The 12,756-nt window shown below is 55.8% G+C and overlaps 1 protein-coding gene and 10 non-coding genes across 12 annotated transcripts; 9 read left to right on the top strand and 2 right to left on the bottom strand.

Moving 5' to 3' along the window:
* The first annotated feature begins 1,803 nt into the window (after window positions 1-1,803).
* Window positions 1,804-3,386, top strand: LOC106023340 (feather keratin 4-like). 2 transcript variants are annotated; one of them, XM_031044779.2, is made up of 2 exons: window positions 1,804-1,938; window positions 2,637-3,386. In XM_031044779.2, exons 1-2 carry the CDS (start codon window positions 1,830-1,832, stop codon window positions 2,951-2,953), a joined length of 426 nt encoding a protein of 141 aa, XP_030900639.2. In that variant the 5' UTR covers window positions 1,804-1,829; the 3' UTR covers window positions 2,954-3,386. The 2 variants fall into 2 exon arrangements, with proteins under 2 accessions (XP_030900639.2, XP_030900640.2); XM_031044780.2 differs by having other exon boundaries at window positions 1,908-2,028.
* A 4,075-nt stretch (window positions 3,387-7,461) lies between these two features.
* TRNAP-CGG (transfer RNA proline (anticodon CGG)) lies at window positions 7,462-7,533 on the top strand. The gene has a single exon. It is a non-coding gene; the product is annotated as a tRNA-Pro (tRNA).
* A 160-nt stretch (window positions 7,534-7,693) lies between these two features.
* Window positions 7,694-7,765, top strand: TRNAA-UGC (transfer RNA alanine (anticodon UGC)). Its single transcript has one exon. It is a non-coding gene; the product is annotated as a tRNA-Ala (tRNA).
* Window positions 7,766-8,450: 685 nt separating this feature from the next.
* Window positions 8,451-8,522, bottom strand: TRNAP-AGG (transfer RNA proline (anticodon AGG)). The gene has a single exon. It is a non-coding gene; the product is annotated as a tRNA-Pro (tRNA).
* Window positions 8,523-8,748: 226 nt separating this feature from the next.
* TRNAA-UGC (transfer RNA alanine (anticodon UGC)) lies at window positions 8,749-8,820 on the top strand. Its single transcript has one exon. It is a non-coding gene; the product is annotated as a tRNA-Ala (tRNA).
* A 272-nt stretch (window positions 8,821-9,092) lies between these two features.
* On the top strand, window positions 9,093-9,174 carry TRNAS-UGA (transfer RNA serine (anticodon UGA)). Its single transcript has one exon. It is a non-coding gene; the product is annotated as a tRNA-Ser (tRNA).
* A 361-nt stretch (window positions 9,175-9,535) lies between these two features.
* On the bottom strand, window positions 9,536-9,607 carry TRNAA-CGC (transfer RNA alanine (anticodon CGC)). The gene has a single exon. It is a non-coding gene; the product is annotated as a tRNA-Ala (tRNA).
* A 715-nt stretch (window positions 9,608-10,322) lies between these two features.
* Window positions 10,323-10,394, top strand: TRNAP-CGG (transfer RNA proline (anticodon CGG)). Its single transcript has one exon. It is a non-coding gene; the product is annotated as a tRNA-Pro (tRNA).
* A 270-nt stretch (window positions 10,395-10,664) lies between these two features.
* TRNAA-UGC (transfer RNA alanine (anticodon UGC)) lies at window positions 10,665-10,736 on the top strand. Its single transcript has one exon. It is a non-coding gene; the product is annotated as a tRNA-Ala (tRNA).
* A 269-nt stretch (window positions 10,737-11,005) lies between these two features.
* Window positions 11,006-11,077, top strand: TRNAP-AGG (transfer RNA proline (anticodon AGG)). Its single transcript has one exon. It is a non-coding gene; the product is annotated as a tRNA-Pro (tRNA).
* Window positions 11,078-11,822: 745 nt separating this feature from the next.
* TRNAT-AGU (transfer RNA threonine (anticodon AGU)) lies at window positions 11,823-11,896 on the top strand. Its single transcript has one exon. It is a non-coding gene; the product is annotated as a tRNA-Thr (tRNA).
* The last annotated feature ends 860 nt before the right edge of the window (window positions 11,897-12,756 follow it).

Raw genomic sequence — 12,756 nt, 5'->3', positions numbered from 1 at the left:
ACCATATGGGAACGGTCCCCGGCATGCAGCCCTAAGGGAAGAGCACTGGATGAAGCAGTTCCATTCCTTGGAGATGGGGTGCAATGGGCCTGCTGCTGTTGCAAAATGTGCCTTTGGCTTTCAGGAGACATTTGGGGCTAGGGGTAAGCTTCCACCCTGCAGCCAGTCTGAGAGACATCTGGCCCTTGGGTTGGTGGAAATCCAGAGTGGTAGAACTGGAGCTGCAAAGTGCTGCTGGGGCTGGTGATGGGAAGGGAAACACAGCAAGTGTTGGTCCTGGGCTGTTCCTCCTCGTGCCCTTTCCTGCAGGAAGAACCAGGGCTGAGCTGGTCACTCATTGAAGTTAAGAACTGGGTCTGATGTGTTTGGTTTGGTGACATGTTCTCGGTGCTGTGGTTCCTCCACAGAGCCATGCCTCAAGCAGAAAGTGCTCATTCCTTGAACCAAATAGGGGTTGGAAAAACCCCTCTTGGCCTTTCCCCCCAACACCTGTGTTTCCAGGAAGAGCTCTTTCCCTTACGGATTGATCCTGTTTTAATCTAATTCATGACATAAACCTGTGCATTGGTTCGTCATTCAAAAGTGGTGGCAAAAAGGGTAAAGCTTAGAATAAAGCCTCACCTTTTCCTGCTGCTGGAATCACCATTGAGGAGGTTGTGATGAACCAAGCAGGCTGCAAGGCTGCTTCCCTCTGAAGCACGGAGCCCCACTGCACATCAACACACCTGATTTCCTCTTTCCCCTTCAGAACGATGCTGACAATGCCTCTGAAAGGCTTTTCTACCTCTGCAGGCAGGGCAGGGAGGAGCCATTAGGGACAATTCAGCACTGTCACCAAGGCCAACTCACCCTAGGAACTAAAATGACCCCCAAACCCCTCCAGGGCACATCTTTAACAGTGATGCTAACAACCCCCGGCTCCACACATGCATAGTACATGTGCCCTGCTGCTGACATGGTTTATTCAGGGCAGGAGATGTTTGTGCCTCATCTAGGCTCTGCTGGCTTGAAATGAGAAGCCTTCTTCAAGCTTTCCTTGCCCCTAGAGCCCAATGGCTCATTGCCCTGCTCAGGACCACATCAGCGACTCCCTCTCCTCAACCTGATGCTGATTCACGTTTAAGTGCAGGTCGGGATCTGTGCGACTCCCCTGCTGCTTAGCATCTAACAGGCATTCTGCAGTGACCCAGTGTCACACCACAGCCTCTAATTACACCACATCCCTGCATCCCAAGGAAGCAGGGCTGCGAACTTCGGGCTCATAGCTGTTAGCATGCCCAAAGAGCAGTTGGAAAGGCTCTTGGCCTCAGAAAGCAGTTCAGTGCACAAAACCAGTCCCATTTGGTGTGTGCCACCTTCAGGTGCCCATGGGTTCGAAATCTAATATCCCATCCAGACAGAACCCATAGCACAAGAGTAAGGGATTATACCAAAACCAGGCAGAATCCCCTCAGTGGATGCAGAAGGGTAATACCTGGCTCCAGCCAGGCTAGCTCAGGACCGTGTTCCTGTAGGTCTACCCACAAATACACACTGCTTAAACCCAACCTACATCCCCAAGCTCACCTCAGGTGCACCGAGGAGCTGAATTGCTTGTGCTCAGAGGAAGGTGGGGAGAGATGCGCTGGATGCGCCCTACATTCTGCTGCAACCCTCTCCTGCCTGATGGCATCAGCTGTACTCTGGCCTTAGGAAGCAATGTAATTAATGCCTGTGGCCCCAGTCATTTCAATCTTACTCAGCATGAAGTGGAAGCAAAACACAGCAGATGAAAGGGGAACTGTTTAACCAGCTTTCCAAGAGACAAGTGCCGGTTGTGGGGCAGTTTCATGCGGAAGGTACGCACCCGCACCCCGGGGCTGGGCCACCCTATAAAACCCCACACGGTGCCTCGAGCCCCATCACCTGCTCCCGGTCGCCGCTGCTGCCGTCACCTGGGTAAGTCGAGGGTGAGAGGGCTCCGTCTCCTTCCCAACTGAGCTGGTCCTTTCATGATGCCTTGTGCCCGGTCCTCGGCCAGAGCCCCAGGTTGGTTACCTGCCTCCCTGCTGCCTGTGGAGGAGGAGGATGATGGGGAAGGGTTTCATTTGTGCTCCAAAGCAAGGAGCGTAAGGGGGTTTGTAACCATGGAGCCAGGTCCATCCTGCACTGTTTGCCTTGCTGAAGCCTTTCAGTCAAAAGAAGAATATACCCATATTGCAGGGATCAATGCATCACTGATGATGGAAGGGCATTGGAGGTCCCTGTGTTTGGGATGGGATAACTCGGCTCATGTTAAATCCAGCTTGCTCACGTTGTATTGGTTTAAGTCGGTTTTGTGTCTCAGGGAGCATTCTGCTTGCTGAGGGCTTTGTTGTTGGCTTGAAGCAGGCACTGTGCAGGGCTGGGTCTGCCCTCAGCATCTGGTGCTTCCCCTGTTGCGCTACTCAAAGCAAACTCCTTGTGTTGTCCCAAGTGGGTTACGGGATGAGGAAAGGAACAAGCCCATTTGGAAAGCCTTCCTTGGGGTTTCTAAACCCCCCAAGCTCACCCCTTAGTTCGCTCTCCCCATTTCCTATTATGGGAGCCACTGAATGAGTGCTCAGCAGGGATGGACCAGCCCCTGCCTTGCATTGACCCCCAGCTCTGCCTTTCAGGTAGCCCTCCTTGCCGAGCAATGTCCTGCTACGACCTGTGCCTGCCCTCCTCCTGCAGCCCCCGTCCGCTGGCCACCAGCTGCAACCAGCCCTGCTTCCGCCGCTGTGGGGACTCCACCACCGTCATCCAGCCCCCCACAGTGCTGGTCACCCTGCCCGGACCCATCCTCAGCTCCTACCCACAGAACACAACAGTGGGATCCACAGCATCGGCTGCCATAGGGAACTACCTGCGGTGCTGCGGGATCCCCGTGGGTTCCAGTACCCGCGGGCTGGGGAAGGCAGGACTGCTGTGCCTGGGCAGCAGTGGGATATAGGGTCTCTGTGATGGTCACCTCCTGCTGATGCCAACAGAACCTCTGCAGCAGGAAGGACGAACAAAGAACAGGACCAAGAGTGGGGAACAGGACCAAGGAAATGCCTGTGGGTGTCCCAGATGGGAGGGGGGAGCTGCAGACCCCCACCAGGAGGAGGGGATCCATGTGAGCTTGTCACCGGGCCTATTTAAACCTTTCTCTCACTAAGCCTTGCTTTATATTTCCATGTAGGTGTCACACCTTGTGGGGCTGCTGGCTGGGCAAAAATGCTTCTAGCAGGCTGTAGGCAGAGGATAGCCATGGGGCAGTGGGGCAGAGGATCAGCTTGTCCCGGAATGGGCTTTATCCATCTCTTTACCGAGCACTGGAAATGCACTTCTCATACTCTGCACTGATTTATTCTCCTATCTCATTAAAGTCATGCTGCATCATAGACTGAGTCGTCTGGTGTTCCTTGTGCCTCTGGACCGGAGGCCACTTGGTGCTGGGGGGGGATTCCTTTTGGTTTTGGGCTGAAATGGGGGTTTCTGTTGCTCCCTGTGCTGACATAAGTGTGTGATTTGCTGTGACCAGCTTGAAGATAACTTTCCCAGCCTGGAAACCTCTCCTGCTGCCCCATAGCAAGCACCTGCTTAGGGAGGACTTCCCACAGGAGCCTGTTCCCTTAAGGAGGTGGGAACATGGAGGTTTAGCATTTTACCTGCATTTTGCACCAGTTTTGGGGGTATGCTCAGGAGAGAAAAGGTAGAAGTGGGTTTCCTTGGGTAACAATCCTGTGCCCAGCTCAGGGTTTTATGGGTGACGATGAGGAATAAAACATCCCTAAGATACACGGGGGCAAAACCAGACTTCAGGCTTCAGGCTCTTCATTCTTGCTCTTTACAAGGCAAAAGAGGCCTTATACAAATCAGTATGTGCTGACTTAACTCAGGTGGCAGCGAGGCATGTGGTGTATCTCCATCTGTCTGTATCTCTTAATGAAACAGCAGAAACGTTCTGCTCTGTGCTGCTGTTTGCATGACTAGACATGCATATGTACAGGTATAGACATGCATATGTACAGGTGTGACTCCAGCCTTAGCCTGGAGTAAGCCCTATCTGTGAGCTGAATAACCCCATGTTCTGTGCTGGCTCAGGGAGCACACCTTGTCCTGCAGCCTGTGCTCACAACAGCCCCATCAGGGAAGGGGTGCCTGTGGTGTGGAATGGGGTGCAGGGTTACCTGGGTTTCCTCTGTGTACACACAGGTTTCCAAGCATACACAGACACTTGGAAGTCCAATTCACTGTGACTGAGCACTGGTTGATCACAGGTGATCCACAGCATCACTGAACCAACCAGGTTGGAAAAGCCCTTTAAGCTCACCCAGTCCAACCATTCCCAGCACTGCCAAGGCCACCACTGCCTGGGAAAATACATAAACATGAGGAACAAACTGATTCCCCTGTGTGCTACAGGTACAGGGGCAGCAGTAACAACTGGACCAGCACTCGGAGCTTTGCTCTGTTGCTGTGTAGAGAGACCTTCGGGTCCCATGATAGTCAGTTAGAAGCAGTCAAGGATAACCCCATCCCTAACCCCAGCCCCAGCACAGTGAGCTCTTCCCAAAGCCTGGGAGCCAAGGCTTTAGTTGGACACACTGGAGGATAATTGCTTTACAAGGAGGGAATGCATCTGGGAGATGTCAGGCATTGAGTAAAGACCCTTTTTAAGATGCCATGTATCGAGTAGAACCCATTCAGCTGATGGAAGGAGGAGCAAGAGTCCATGGGTACCATTTAAACCTCCTTTATGCCTTAAGCACTTTGGTAGTCTGACAATTTGCATAGAGCATATGAGTGTTTATAATGAAAGCACGTTGGTCTTCAGAAGCCTTTGCCCAAGCCCAACTGGTTTTATTGCTCAGGAGATCTCCACAGAGGTGCTCCTAATAGGAGGAAAACCCATGTGGCCATTGCTCAGCCAGCAGGAGAGATGTGTGGCTCCATAGCCCTCTCCAAGGGATGCTTGGTCAGGGAGGCTTGGAGCAGCTGCTCCAGTGGAAGGGGTCCCTGCCCATGGAACCGGATGAGCTCTCAGGTCCCTTCCAACCTGACCCATTCCATGGTTCTATTATTACATGATTTTGTTGTGTTTTATTTGCTAGCCCTTGATTTGACTTGAAAATCATGGTGCCTCACTGCAGACAGGCAAGTGAGGATCTCAGTGCCCTCCAGTGCTCCCTATCCTAAGGGATCCCTGTCTGCCATGGGTGTTGTGGCTCCCAGCTGGGAGCCGTCCTGAATTCGCTGAACCACATACCCCCCAAGCCAGTGCTTGCCCAGGGCAGGACCCCACAGACTTGCTGATCAGGCCCTAAAATACAGGTTCCTACCAAAGGCCCTGGTGAGAAACAGTGAACTACAGACCAAGAGGGAACTGCATCTTTCATGAGATCAAAACCAATGCTGAGCAGGTGGAAGGATGCACATGGAGGGAAATAGCTGGGTCCTGGTCCCAGCATCACTTATGGCTTTCAAAAGGAGCAGCAGCAGAAGCTTTGTCAGAGGAGCCTGGAGCACAGCCCAGGCACCATGCATGCATCTGTTGGGTCCTGTGCTCTGCTCACCTCCCATCTTCCCTCACCTGCTTATGTCCCTTCTCTGTGCTGTCACCAGCATCCTCCTCCAGCAGCAGTCATTGCATCCCAGAGACCCCTCTTCCCCTGCATCTTCTGCCTCCCTTTGCTCTGGTGAAGCCCACTGCAGCAGCAGACCCTGCAGTGCATGCACTATGGTACACCAGCTCAGCAGGGAGCAGTGGGAACACTGGGAAGGTGATGGGATAGCTCCTTGTTGTGAGGTCACAGTGCCAGGGGTGTCAGTGTTCTGTTTGGGGTGCAGGTAACCAAGGGAATGTCCCAGCTTCCACCAGCTCCAGTGGCAATGAGCCCACTGATGTTCCTCTGTGCTCGGGGAAGCCAACAGCATCAGACAGTGAGTATCTCACATGGCAGTGGGTATGGATGAGGAGGGTGGAGGGGTGAAGTCGTGGTGTGAGTTGGAACCAGCACAGTGTGGAGCTGTCATGGGAAAGGGAAGACTGGTGTGAACACCAAACCAGTGGCACCATCAGGAAAGGAAGCTCCAGGCAGCATGGGGCTGGTGATAGCAATGGAGAGATCAGTGGTGGCTGTGTAATTGCTGAGACAAGAAGATCGCAGCACATCAATCTGTGGCCTCTCTGCACATCCAGATGGGAAGGCAGGAATCCAGTGACTCACAGCAATAGGGCAGGATGAAGAGCCAGAACCACTGCCTGTGCCTTGCTGGGTTGCAAAAGGCATCTCCCAGCCCAGTGCCCAAGTGCCAAGCTGAGGGCCATACCAGGAGGGCAAGCAGGCCTCAACAGGCAGCACCCATCATCATCCTCACTGGGGCAAGGACCTGTGGCATCCTGGAGCCAGCCGGGTGCAGAGACAGAGACATGAGCTGGGAGCCTGCAGGCAGGGAGGACTGAGGAGGGGCTTGTTTCCCAACCCTCCTTCCTTGCCCACCAGTCTCCAACACCATTTCCCACCAAAGCACACAGGATGCTTAGGCTATAGGAAAGGGAGAGAACATGGATGTCTGGCTGGGATAATAGGACATCCCACCCCGAGCACCCGCAGGCTGTTTTCAAAGCACCATCCCTGCTCCACAAGGGCCCTGCTCCAGCCTGGGGAGCCAGACAGGCAATGGCTCCATCAGTTCTTCCCCAGGGCTGGAAATCCCATAAACCAGGAAAATAACAGGCCAGCCACATGTGTGAGTCACTGAGCCTCACCCTAAGCCCAGATCATTGCCACTGGTCCCAGTTCTACATCCCCTTCTCCTGTGGTCTGCTCCCACCAGGTGGGCAGTGCTCAGGGATGGACAGGGATGAATGCAATGAAAGAGGACACCAAATCCCCCTGGCTTAAAAGGTCATCATAGAATCCCAGACCTGGGTCTCCTCAGAGGGGAGAATCCCTCCCTGCCCTGCTGCTCACACGGTGTGTTCTGGGTTACAAACACACGTTGCTGGGGCAGGTCCTGCCTGTTTCAGACACAGGAGATGCTCAATTCAAGAGATGCTAATTCACACTTGCTGAGGATGAGGTGCTGCAGGTCTCCCATAAAGGGTGAGCAGGGTGAGGTGTGTGATGCCAGCACTGGATGTGAACCCCCCTGCTCCTGCTCTGCAGAGCAGGGCTGAGGAACGAGGTTTACCTGTGCTGCCAGTGGCACATCCAGGCTCTGGCTCCCCTGGCTCAGCCCACGAGGTTTGGATGTGCCCCAGCAGGGAGCCTGGCTCTGGCACAGCCTGCACTGCTATGGGCACTGCTGTACCTGCTGTGTGCGGGATGCTACAGCACCAGTGATGGACACGGATCCCATCCCACTGGGGTCTCCAACAGGCGGTGATGGGGGATGAGGGCACGCAGGGGCCATCACCTGGGTCCCGGTGTGCAGCACAGGGGCTGAGGGCCGGTCCCCCATGTCCACCCCGGCTCGTTGGTCTAGGGGTATGATTCTCGCTTCGGGTGCGAGAGGTCCCGGGTTCAACTCCCGGACGAGCCCTGCTTTTGGGCACCCTCCCTTTGGTGCCGGTGACATGACAAGGGTACGGGTGAGGGCAGCGGTGCCAAAGCACAGTGGCTTTGGTCCCCTGTCATGGATGGGTCTATCCCTGTGGGCAGGATGGAGCCCCAAGGGCCAGCAGAGAGGGGCTGTGGATGCAGGGGATGTAGCTCAGCGGGAGAGCGCTTGCTTTGCATGTAAGAGGCCCTGGGTTCAACCCCCAGCATCTCCAGTTCCTTTTGCCTCTCCCAACACCCTTCCTGTCATGCAGGGCTGGCAGAGGCCCCAGGCACACTGGGTGTGCGAGGGGAACACCACAGCCTCAGCTGCACCCCAGTAATGTGGGGCAGGGGGTGCAGAAGGGTTCTCAGCTCAGTAGGGGTATGATACTCATTCAGGGGTGCAAGAGCTTCAGTTCCCATACAAGCTGTCCTTTGGGGACAGCCCCTCTTTGGGGACTGCATCCCTCTTGCTCTCCCAGTGGAGGATGCTCAGCCCTGGCCAACAGCATCCCATGGTCAGCTTGGATGCTATCAGTGTGGTACTGGGGATGGATGTCCTGCCTGGGCATCCCTCTGGGCAGGGGGTTGTAGCTCAGCAGACTGCTTGCTTCTAATGCAAAGAGGCCCTGGGTTCAACCGCTGGCATCTCCAGCGTTCCTTCCCTAAAATACCCAGTGCAGAACATGCCCTTTCTGGCTGCATGGGACAGGATCATACAGCGGTTCGGGTTGGAAAGGGCCATAAGAAAAGCTCATCTTCCTCCCCCTCAGTTTTCCTCCTCCTTGCTCCTGACATCCCCATAGCTGCTTCCTTTCAGTCACTTGCCTCACCCCAGGTAGAGCTGCCCATGGGGATGTCACCTCTCCCGTGCCCCATCCCTCATGTGCTGTGCCAGGCAGTGGGTACCCAAAAGCAGGGCTCGTCCGGGAGTTGAACCCGGGACCTCTCGCACCCTAAGCGAGAATCATACCCCTAGACCAACGAGCCGGGTGTGCAGCTGTACGGGCAGCCCCTGCCTGTGCTGGTATTGGGGTGCTGGGGGTCCCTGTGCACAGGGACTATGGGGTGCTGCAGGTGCAGCGGTGTCAGTGGGGCAGTGGTCTCAGTGGGGCAGCGGTGTCAGTGGGGCAGCAGTGTCAGTGGGGCAGCGGTGTCAGTGGGGCAGCCATGGGGGTGAGGGCTCTTGTGCAGGTGGTCAGGGCTGCCCTGCAGAGGGGATGTAGCTCAGCGGGAGAGCGCTTGCTTTGCATGTAAGAGGCCCTGGGTTCAACCCCCAGCATCTCCAGTTCCTTTTGCCTCCTCAACCCTGTTATGTCCCAGTCATCACTGGGGATGCTTCCCCTTGGTTCCCTCCTGTGCTCTGCAGTACCTGGATATCTCCCCATGTATCAATAAATCCCTCTGGATATTCCCTTTTCCCAGCCCAGCACTGGGGCTGCCCATGGGCACTGGGCCCGTGCACATGGTCCCATACCAGCCTGAGGGGACGTGTTCACCCCACAGACCAACCCCAGTGCAAAGCTGGGGTGTCCCTGTCCAGGTGTGGGGCTGTCACAGGCTGTGATGGCCGAGGGGTGAAGGCGTTGGACTTGAAATCCAATAGGGTTTCCCTGCGCAGGTTCGAATCCTGCTCACAGCGACAGATTTTACCGCAGCCGGAGGACATGGGGCCGGGACCCACATCCTATGGGGGCTGATGGCTGGAGCAGTGGACAGGGAACAGTCACTCACCTGCACTGGGACTGGAGGGATCCGGATTCATCCTCTGTTTGAGCCTTACTTTTGGGTACCGGGTACAGCCCATGAGGGATGGGGGTCACAAAGACAGAGAACGGCTCCGGGTGTCCCCTCCTGGGTGGGGAAGGGGCTCTGGAGACAGTGGAGAAGGCAAAAGAGAGGCCCATTGACACCATGTGCAGCTGTGCCCAGAGGCTGTGGGGCAGGCACAGGGGAGTGGGAGTGGAGTCTGATATCCCTGTCCTGGGGAAGGCAAAAGGAGCTGGAGATGCTGGGGATTGAACCCAGGGCCTCTTACATGCGAAGCAAGCGCTCTCCCGCTGAGCTACATCCCCTTGCATGGGGGCTTCTTGCACATGGGGGTCCTGCTGCCCACCCTGCACCTCATGGACCCATAGATGTTAGAGCTGGGGTGGTCACAGCCATGGAATCATGGAACCAACCAGGTTGGAAAAGCCCTTTAAGCTCATCCAGTCCAACCATTCCCAGCCCTGCCAAGGCCACCACTGCCCCATGGCACTGAGGCCTCGTCTCCAGCTGTGTGAACACTTGCAGGGCCGGTGCCTGCAGCCCTGCCCTGGGCAGCCTGTTCCAATGCCTGAGCACCTGTGGGGCAGGAATTGTTCCTCAGCTCCATCTAAACCTGCCTTGGTGCAGCTTGAGGCTGTTTCCTCTTGTCCCATCCCTTGTTCCTTGGGAGCAGAGCCCAGCTCCCTCCTGGCTCCATCCTCCTGCAGGCACTTGTAGGGAGCCATCAGGTCCCCCCTGAGCCTTCTCTTCTCCATCTGAACCCCCCAGGTCCCTCAGCCATTCTCCATCACATTGTGCTCCAGGCCCTGCACCAGCTCCATTGCCCCTCTCTGGCCCTGCTCCATCACCCCTTGCAGTGAGGGGCCGTGTTTGGGTGCTGGCCCCGCAGCCAGGGCAGAGCAAATGGGGACTGTGAATCCCCATTGGAGCCTCAAGGACCTTCCCATTATCCTTCCTCACCCAACCGGTTCCCTGAGTACTGGAGGTCACGGAGCAGGTTCCTTGCCCCATAAGCACCTCGGCTCGTTGGTCTAGGGGTATGATTCTCGCTTCGGGTGCGAGAGGTCCCGGGTTCAACTCCCGGACGAGCCCTGCTTTTGGGTACCTGCCTTTGGCTACAGTGTGTGCCCCCAGCCATGGGGGGACCATGGCCAGGCAGGTGCAAGAGCATCAGTGCAGGGATATGAAGTGTTTGGGGTGGGCATGTCCCCGTGCCAGGATGGACACCATTGGGATCAGTGATGGGGGCGGCCGTGCAACCCCAACAGTCTGATTTTGGGCTGCAGAGCAGAGGGGAGGTATCAGTGGGGCAGCCATGGGGGGTGAGGGCTCTGGTGCAGGTGGTCAGGGCTGCCCTGCAGAGGGGATGTAGCTCAGCGGGAGAGCGCTTGCTTTGCATGTAAGAGGCCCTGGGTTCAACCCCCAGCATCTCCAGTTCCTTTTGCCTCTCACAACACCTTCCCTGTTGTGCCAGGCTGGCAAAGTCCTGCTGTTCCCTATGGGAAACCCCTGGGAGTGCCTGAGGCCTCAGAGTCCTTTACCTTTATGGTCATCCTCTCCTCAGGGATGAAGCACATGGGAATGATGTGAAGCCACCCAGCATGGCTCCTATGGATCCTCCCCTCTCCTGGGTCTGGAACACCACAGTGACCCCATCACCCGGTGCCAGCACAGGCAGGGGCTGCCCATGCAGCTGCACACCCGGCTCGTTGGTCTAGGGGTATGATTCTCGCTTAGGGTGCGAGAGGTCCCGGGTTCAACTCCCGGACGAGCCCTGCTTTTGGGCACAGCTGGCCCCGGTGCTGCCCACCCAGTGTAGGGATCATGTGGGACTCGGCCAGCAGTGCCCGGCTGGGGCTTTGGGGTTATCTGTAACACAGAGAACGTTCCCCTGTAAGAACAAGGCCTTGAGATATGTGGTAAAGGGGTTCATAGTCATAGAGCCATTGAATGGGTTGGGTTAAAGGGACCTTAAAGCTCCTCCAGCTCTGCCACAGGCAGGGACACCTTCCCCTGGAGCAGCTGCTCCAAGCCCCTGTGTCCAACCTGGCCTTGAGCACTGCCAGGGATGGGGCAGCCACAGCTTCTCCATTCCAGGTGTTACTAATGAATTACCCATAGGTTATCCTTCCATATGAGCTCAATGAATCATTGTCAAGCTTTGGACTTCAGTGTGAATGCAGGAGGTGAATTCTGAACCTGTATTTGTGCTGCTTCCAAACCTGCTTTCCCTGCATCCATAATGGTGACAGCTCCTATTGACCATGACCAGACTGTGTGCAACTGGTGATAACCAGAAGTCAGTCCCAGCTACCCCCAGCCCCTCATCTCTGAGGTCAGGGGCTGGAACATGGTGTGTGGGGTGACTTTCTGCCACATCTCTACTCTCTTAATGCCTCATTCCTGTCCCCTGTGTCCCAACCCTATCCCATAGGTGCTGCAGGGTGACCCTGGCATTGGGGTGGCAGGAGGATGGGGTCAGGGACTGGCCATGGGGCACCCCATGATGTGGGGCAGGTGGGTGCCATGGCTCAGCTGGTTAAAGCGCCTGTCTAGTAAACAGGAGATCCTGGGTTCGACTCCCAGTGGTGCCTGGCCCAGGGGATGCTTTTCCTCCCTATCCAAAGCTGGGATGCAGGATGTGTCCCATGGAATGGCAGGGCCGGATGCAGGTCCCCATTGTCTGCCCTGCTGCCCCAGGTGATTAAACTGCCCCAGCACTGTCTGGGTGCAAGCTTTTACCAACAGCTTATTCCAGGGTAGGGCAGGGTCAGACCTGGATGTGATGGGAATATCTGGAAGTCTGATGGGGCAGAAAGGACATGGGAGCAGCTCCAAGAAGCAGGGTAGGTCCTGGAGAGCCAGCACAGCACATATGGAATGATGGAGCTCCATTGGAGAGCCAACACAGCACATATGGAATGATGGAGCTCCATTGGAGAGCCAGCACAGCACATATGGAATGATGGAGGCTCCATTGGAGAGTCAGCACAGCACATATGGAATGATGGAGCTCCATTGGAGAGCCAACACAGCACATATGGAATGATGGAGCTCCATTGGAGAGCCAGCACAGCACATATGGAATGATGGAGCTCCATTGGAGAGCCAGCACAGCACATATGGAACGATGGAGCTCCATTGGAGAGCCAGCACAGCACATATGGAATGATGGAGCTCCATTGGAGAGCCAGCACAGCACATATGGAATGATGGAGCTCCATTGGAGAGCCAGTACAGCACATATGGAATGATGGAGCTCCATTGGAGAGCCAACACAGCACATATGGATTGATGGAGCTCCATTGGAGAGCCAGCACAGCACATATGGAATGATGGAGCTCCATTGGAGAGCCAGTACAGCACATACGGAATGATGGAGCTCCATTGGAGAGTCAGCAGCAGCACACATGTAATGATGGAGCCCATGGAGACTCCTGAGGGGGCTAATGCA

This window comes from Melopsittacus undulatus, chromosome 8 (genome assembly GCF_012275295.1).
Source record: "Melopsittacus undulatus isolate bMelUnd1 chromosome 8, bMelUnd1.mat.Z, whole genome shotgun sequence".
Classification (NCBI taxonomy): domain Eukaryota; kingdom Metazoa; phylum Chordata; class Aves; order Psittaciformes; family Psittaculidae; genus Melopsittacus; species Melopsittacus undulatus.
This window is presented reverse-complemented; position numbering and strand designations above follow the sequence as displayed.

Excerpts from the sequence above, each read along its gene's own strand:
- LOC106023340 (XM_031044779.2), top strand. The coding sequence starts at position 1,830 with ATGCGGAAGGTACGCACCCGCACCCCGGGGCTGGGCCACCCTATAAAA. Across the intron at positions 1,939-2,636 it reads CCGCTGCTGCCGTCACCTGG|GTAGCCCTCCTTGCCGAGCA; the intron begins GTAAGTCGAGGG and ends TCTGCCTTTCAG.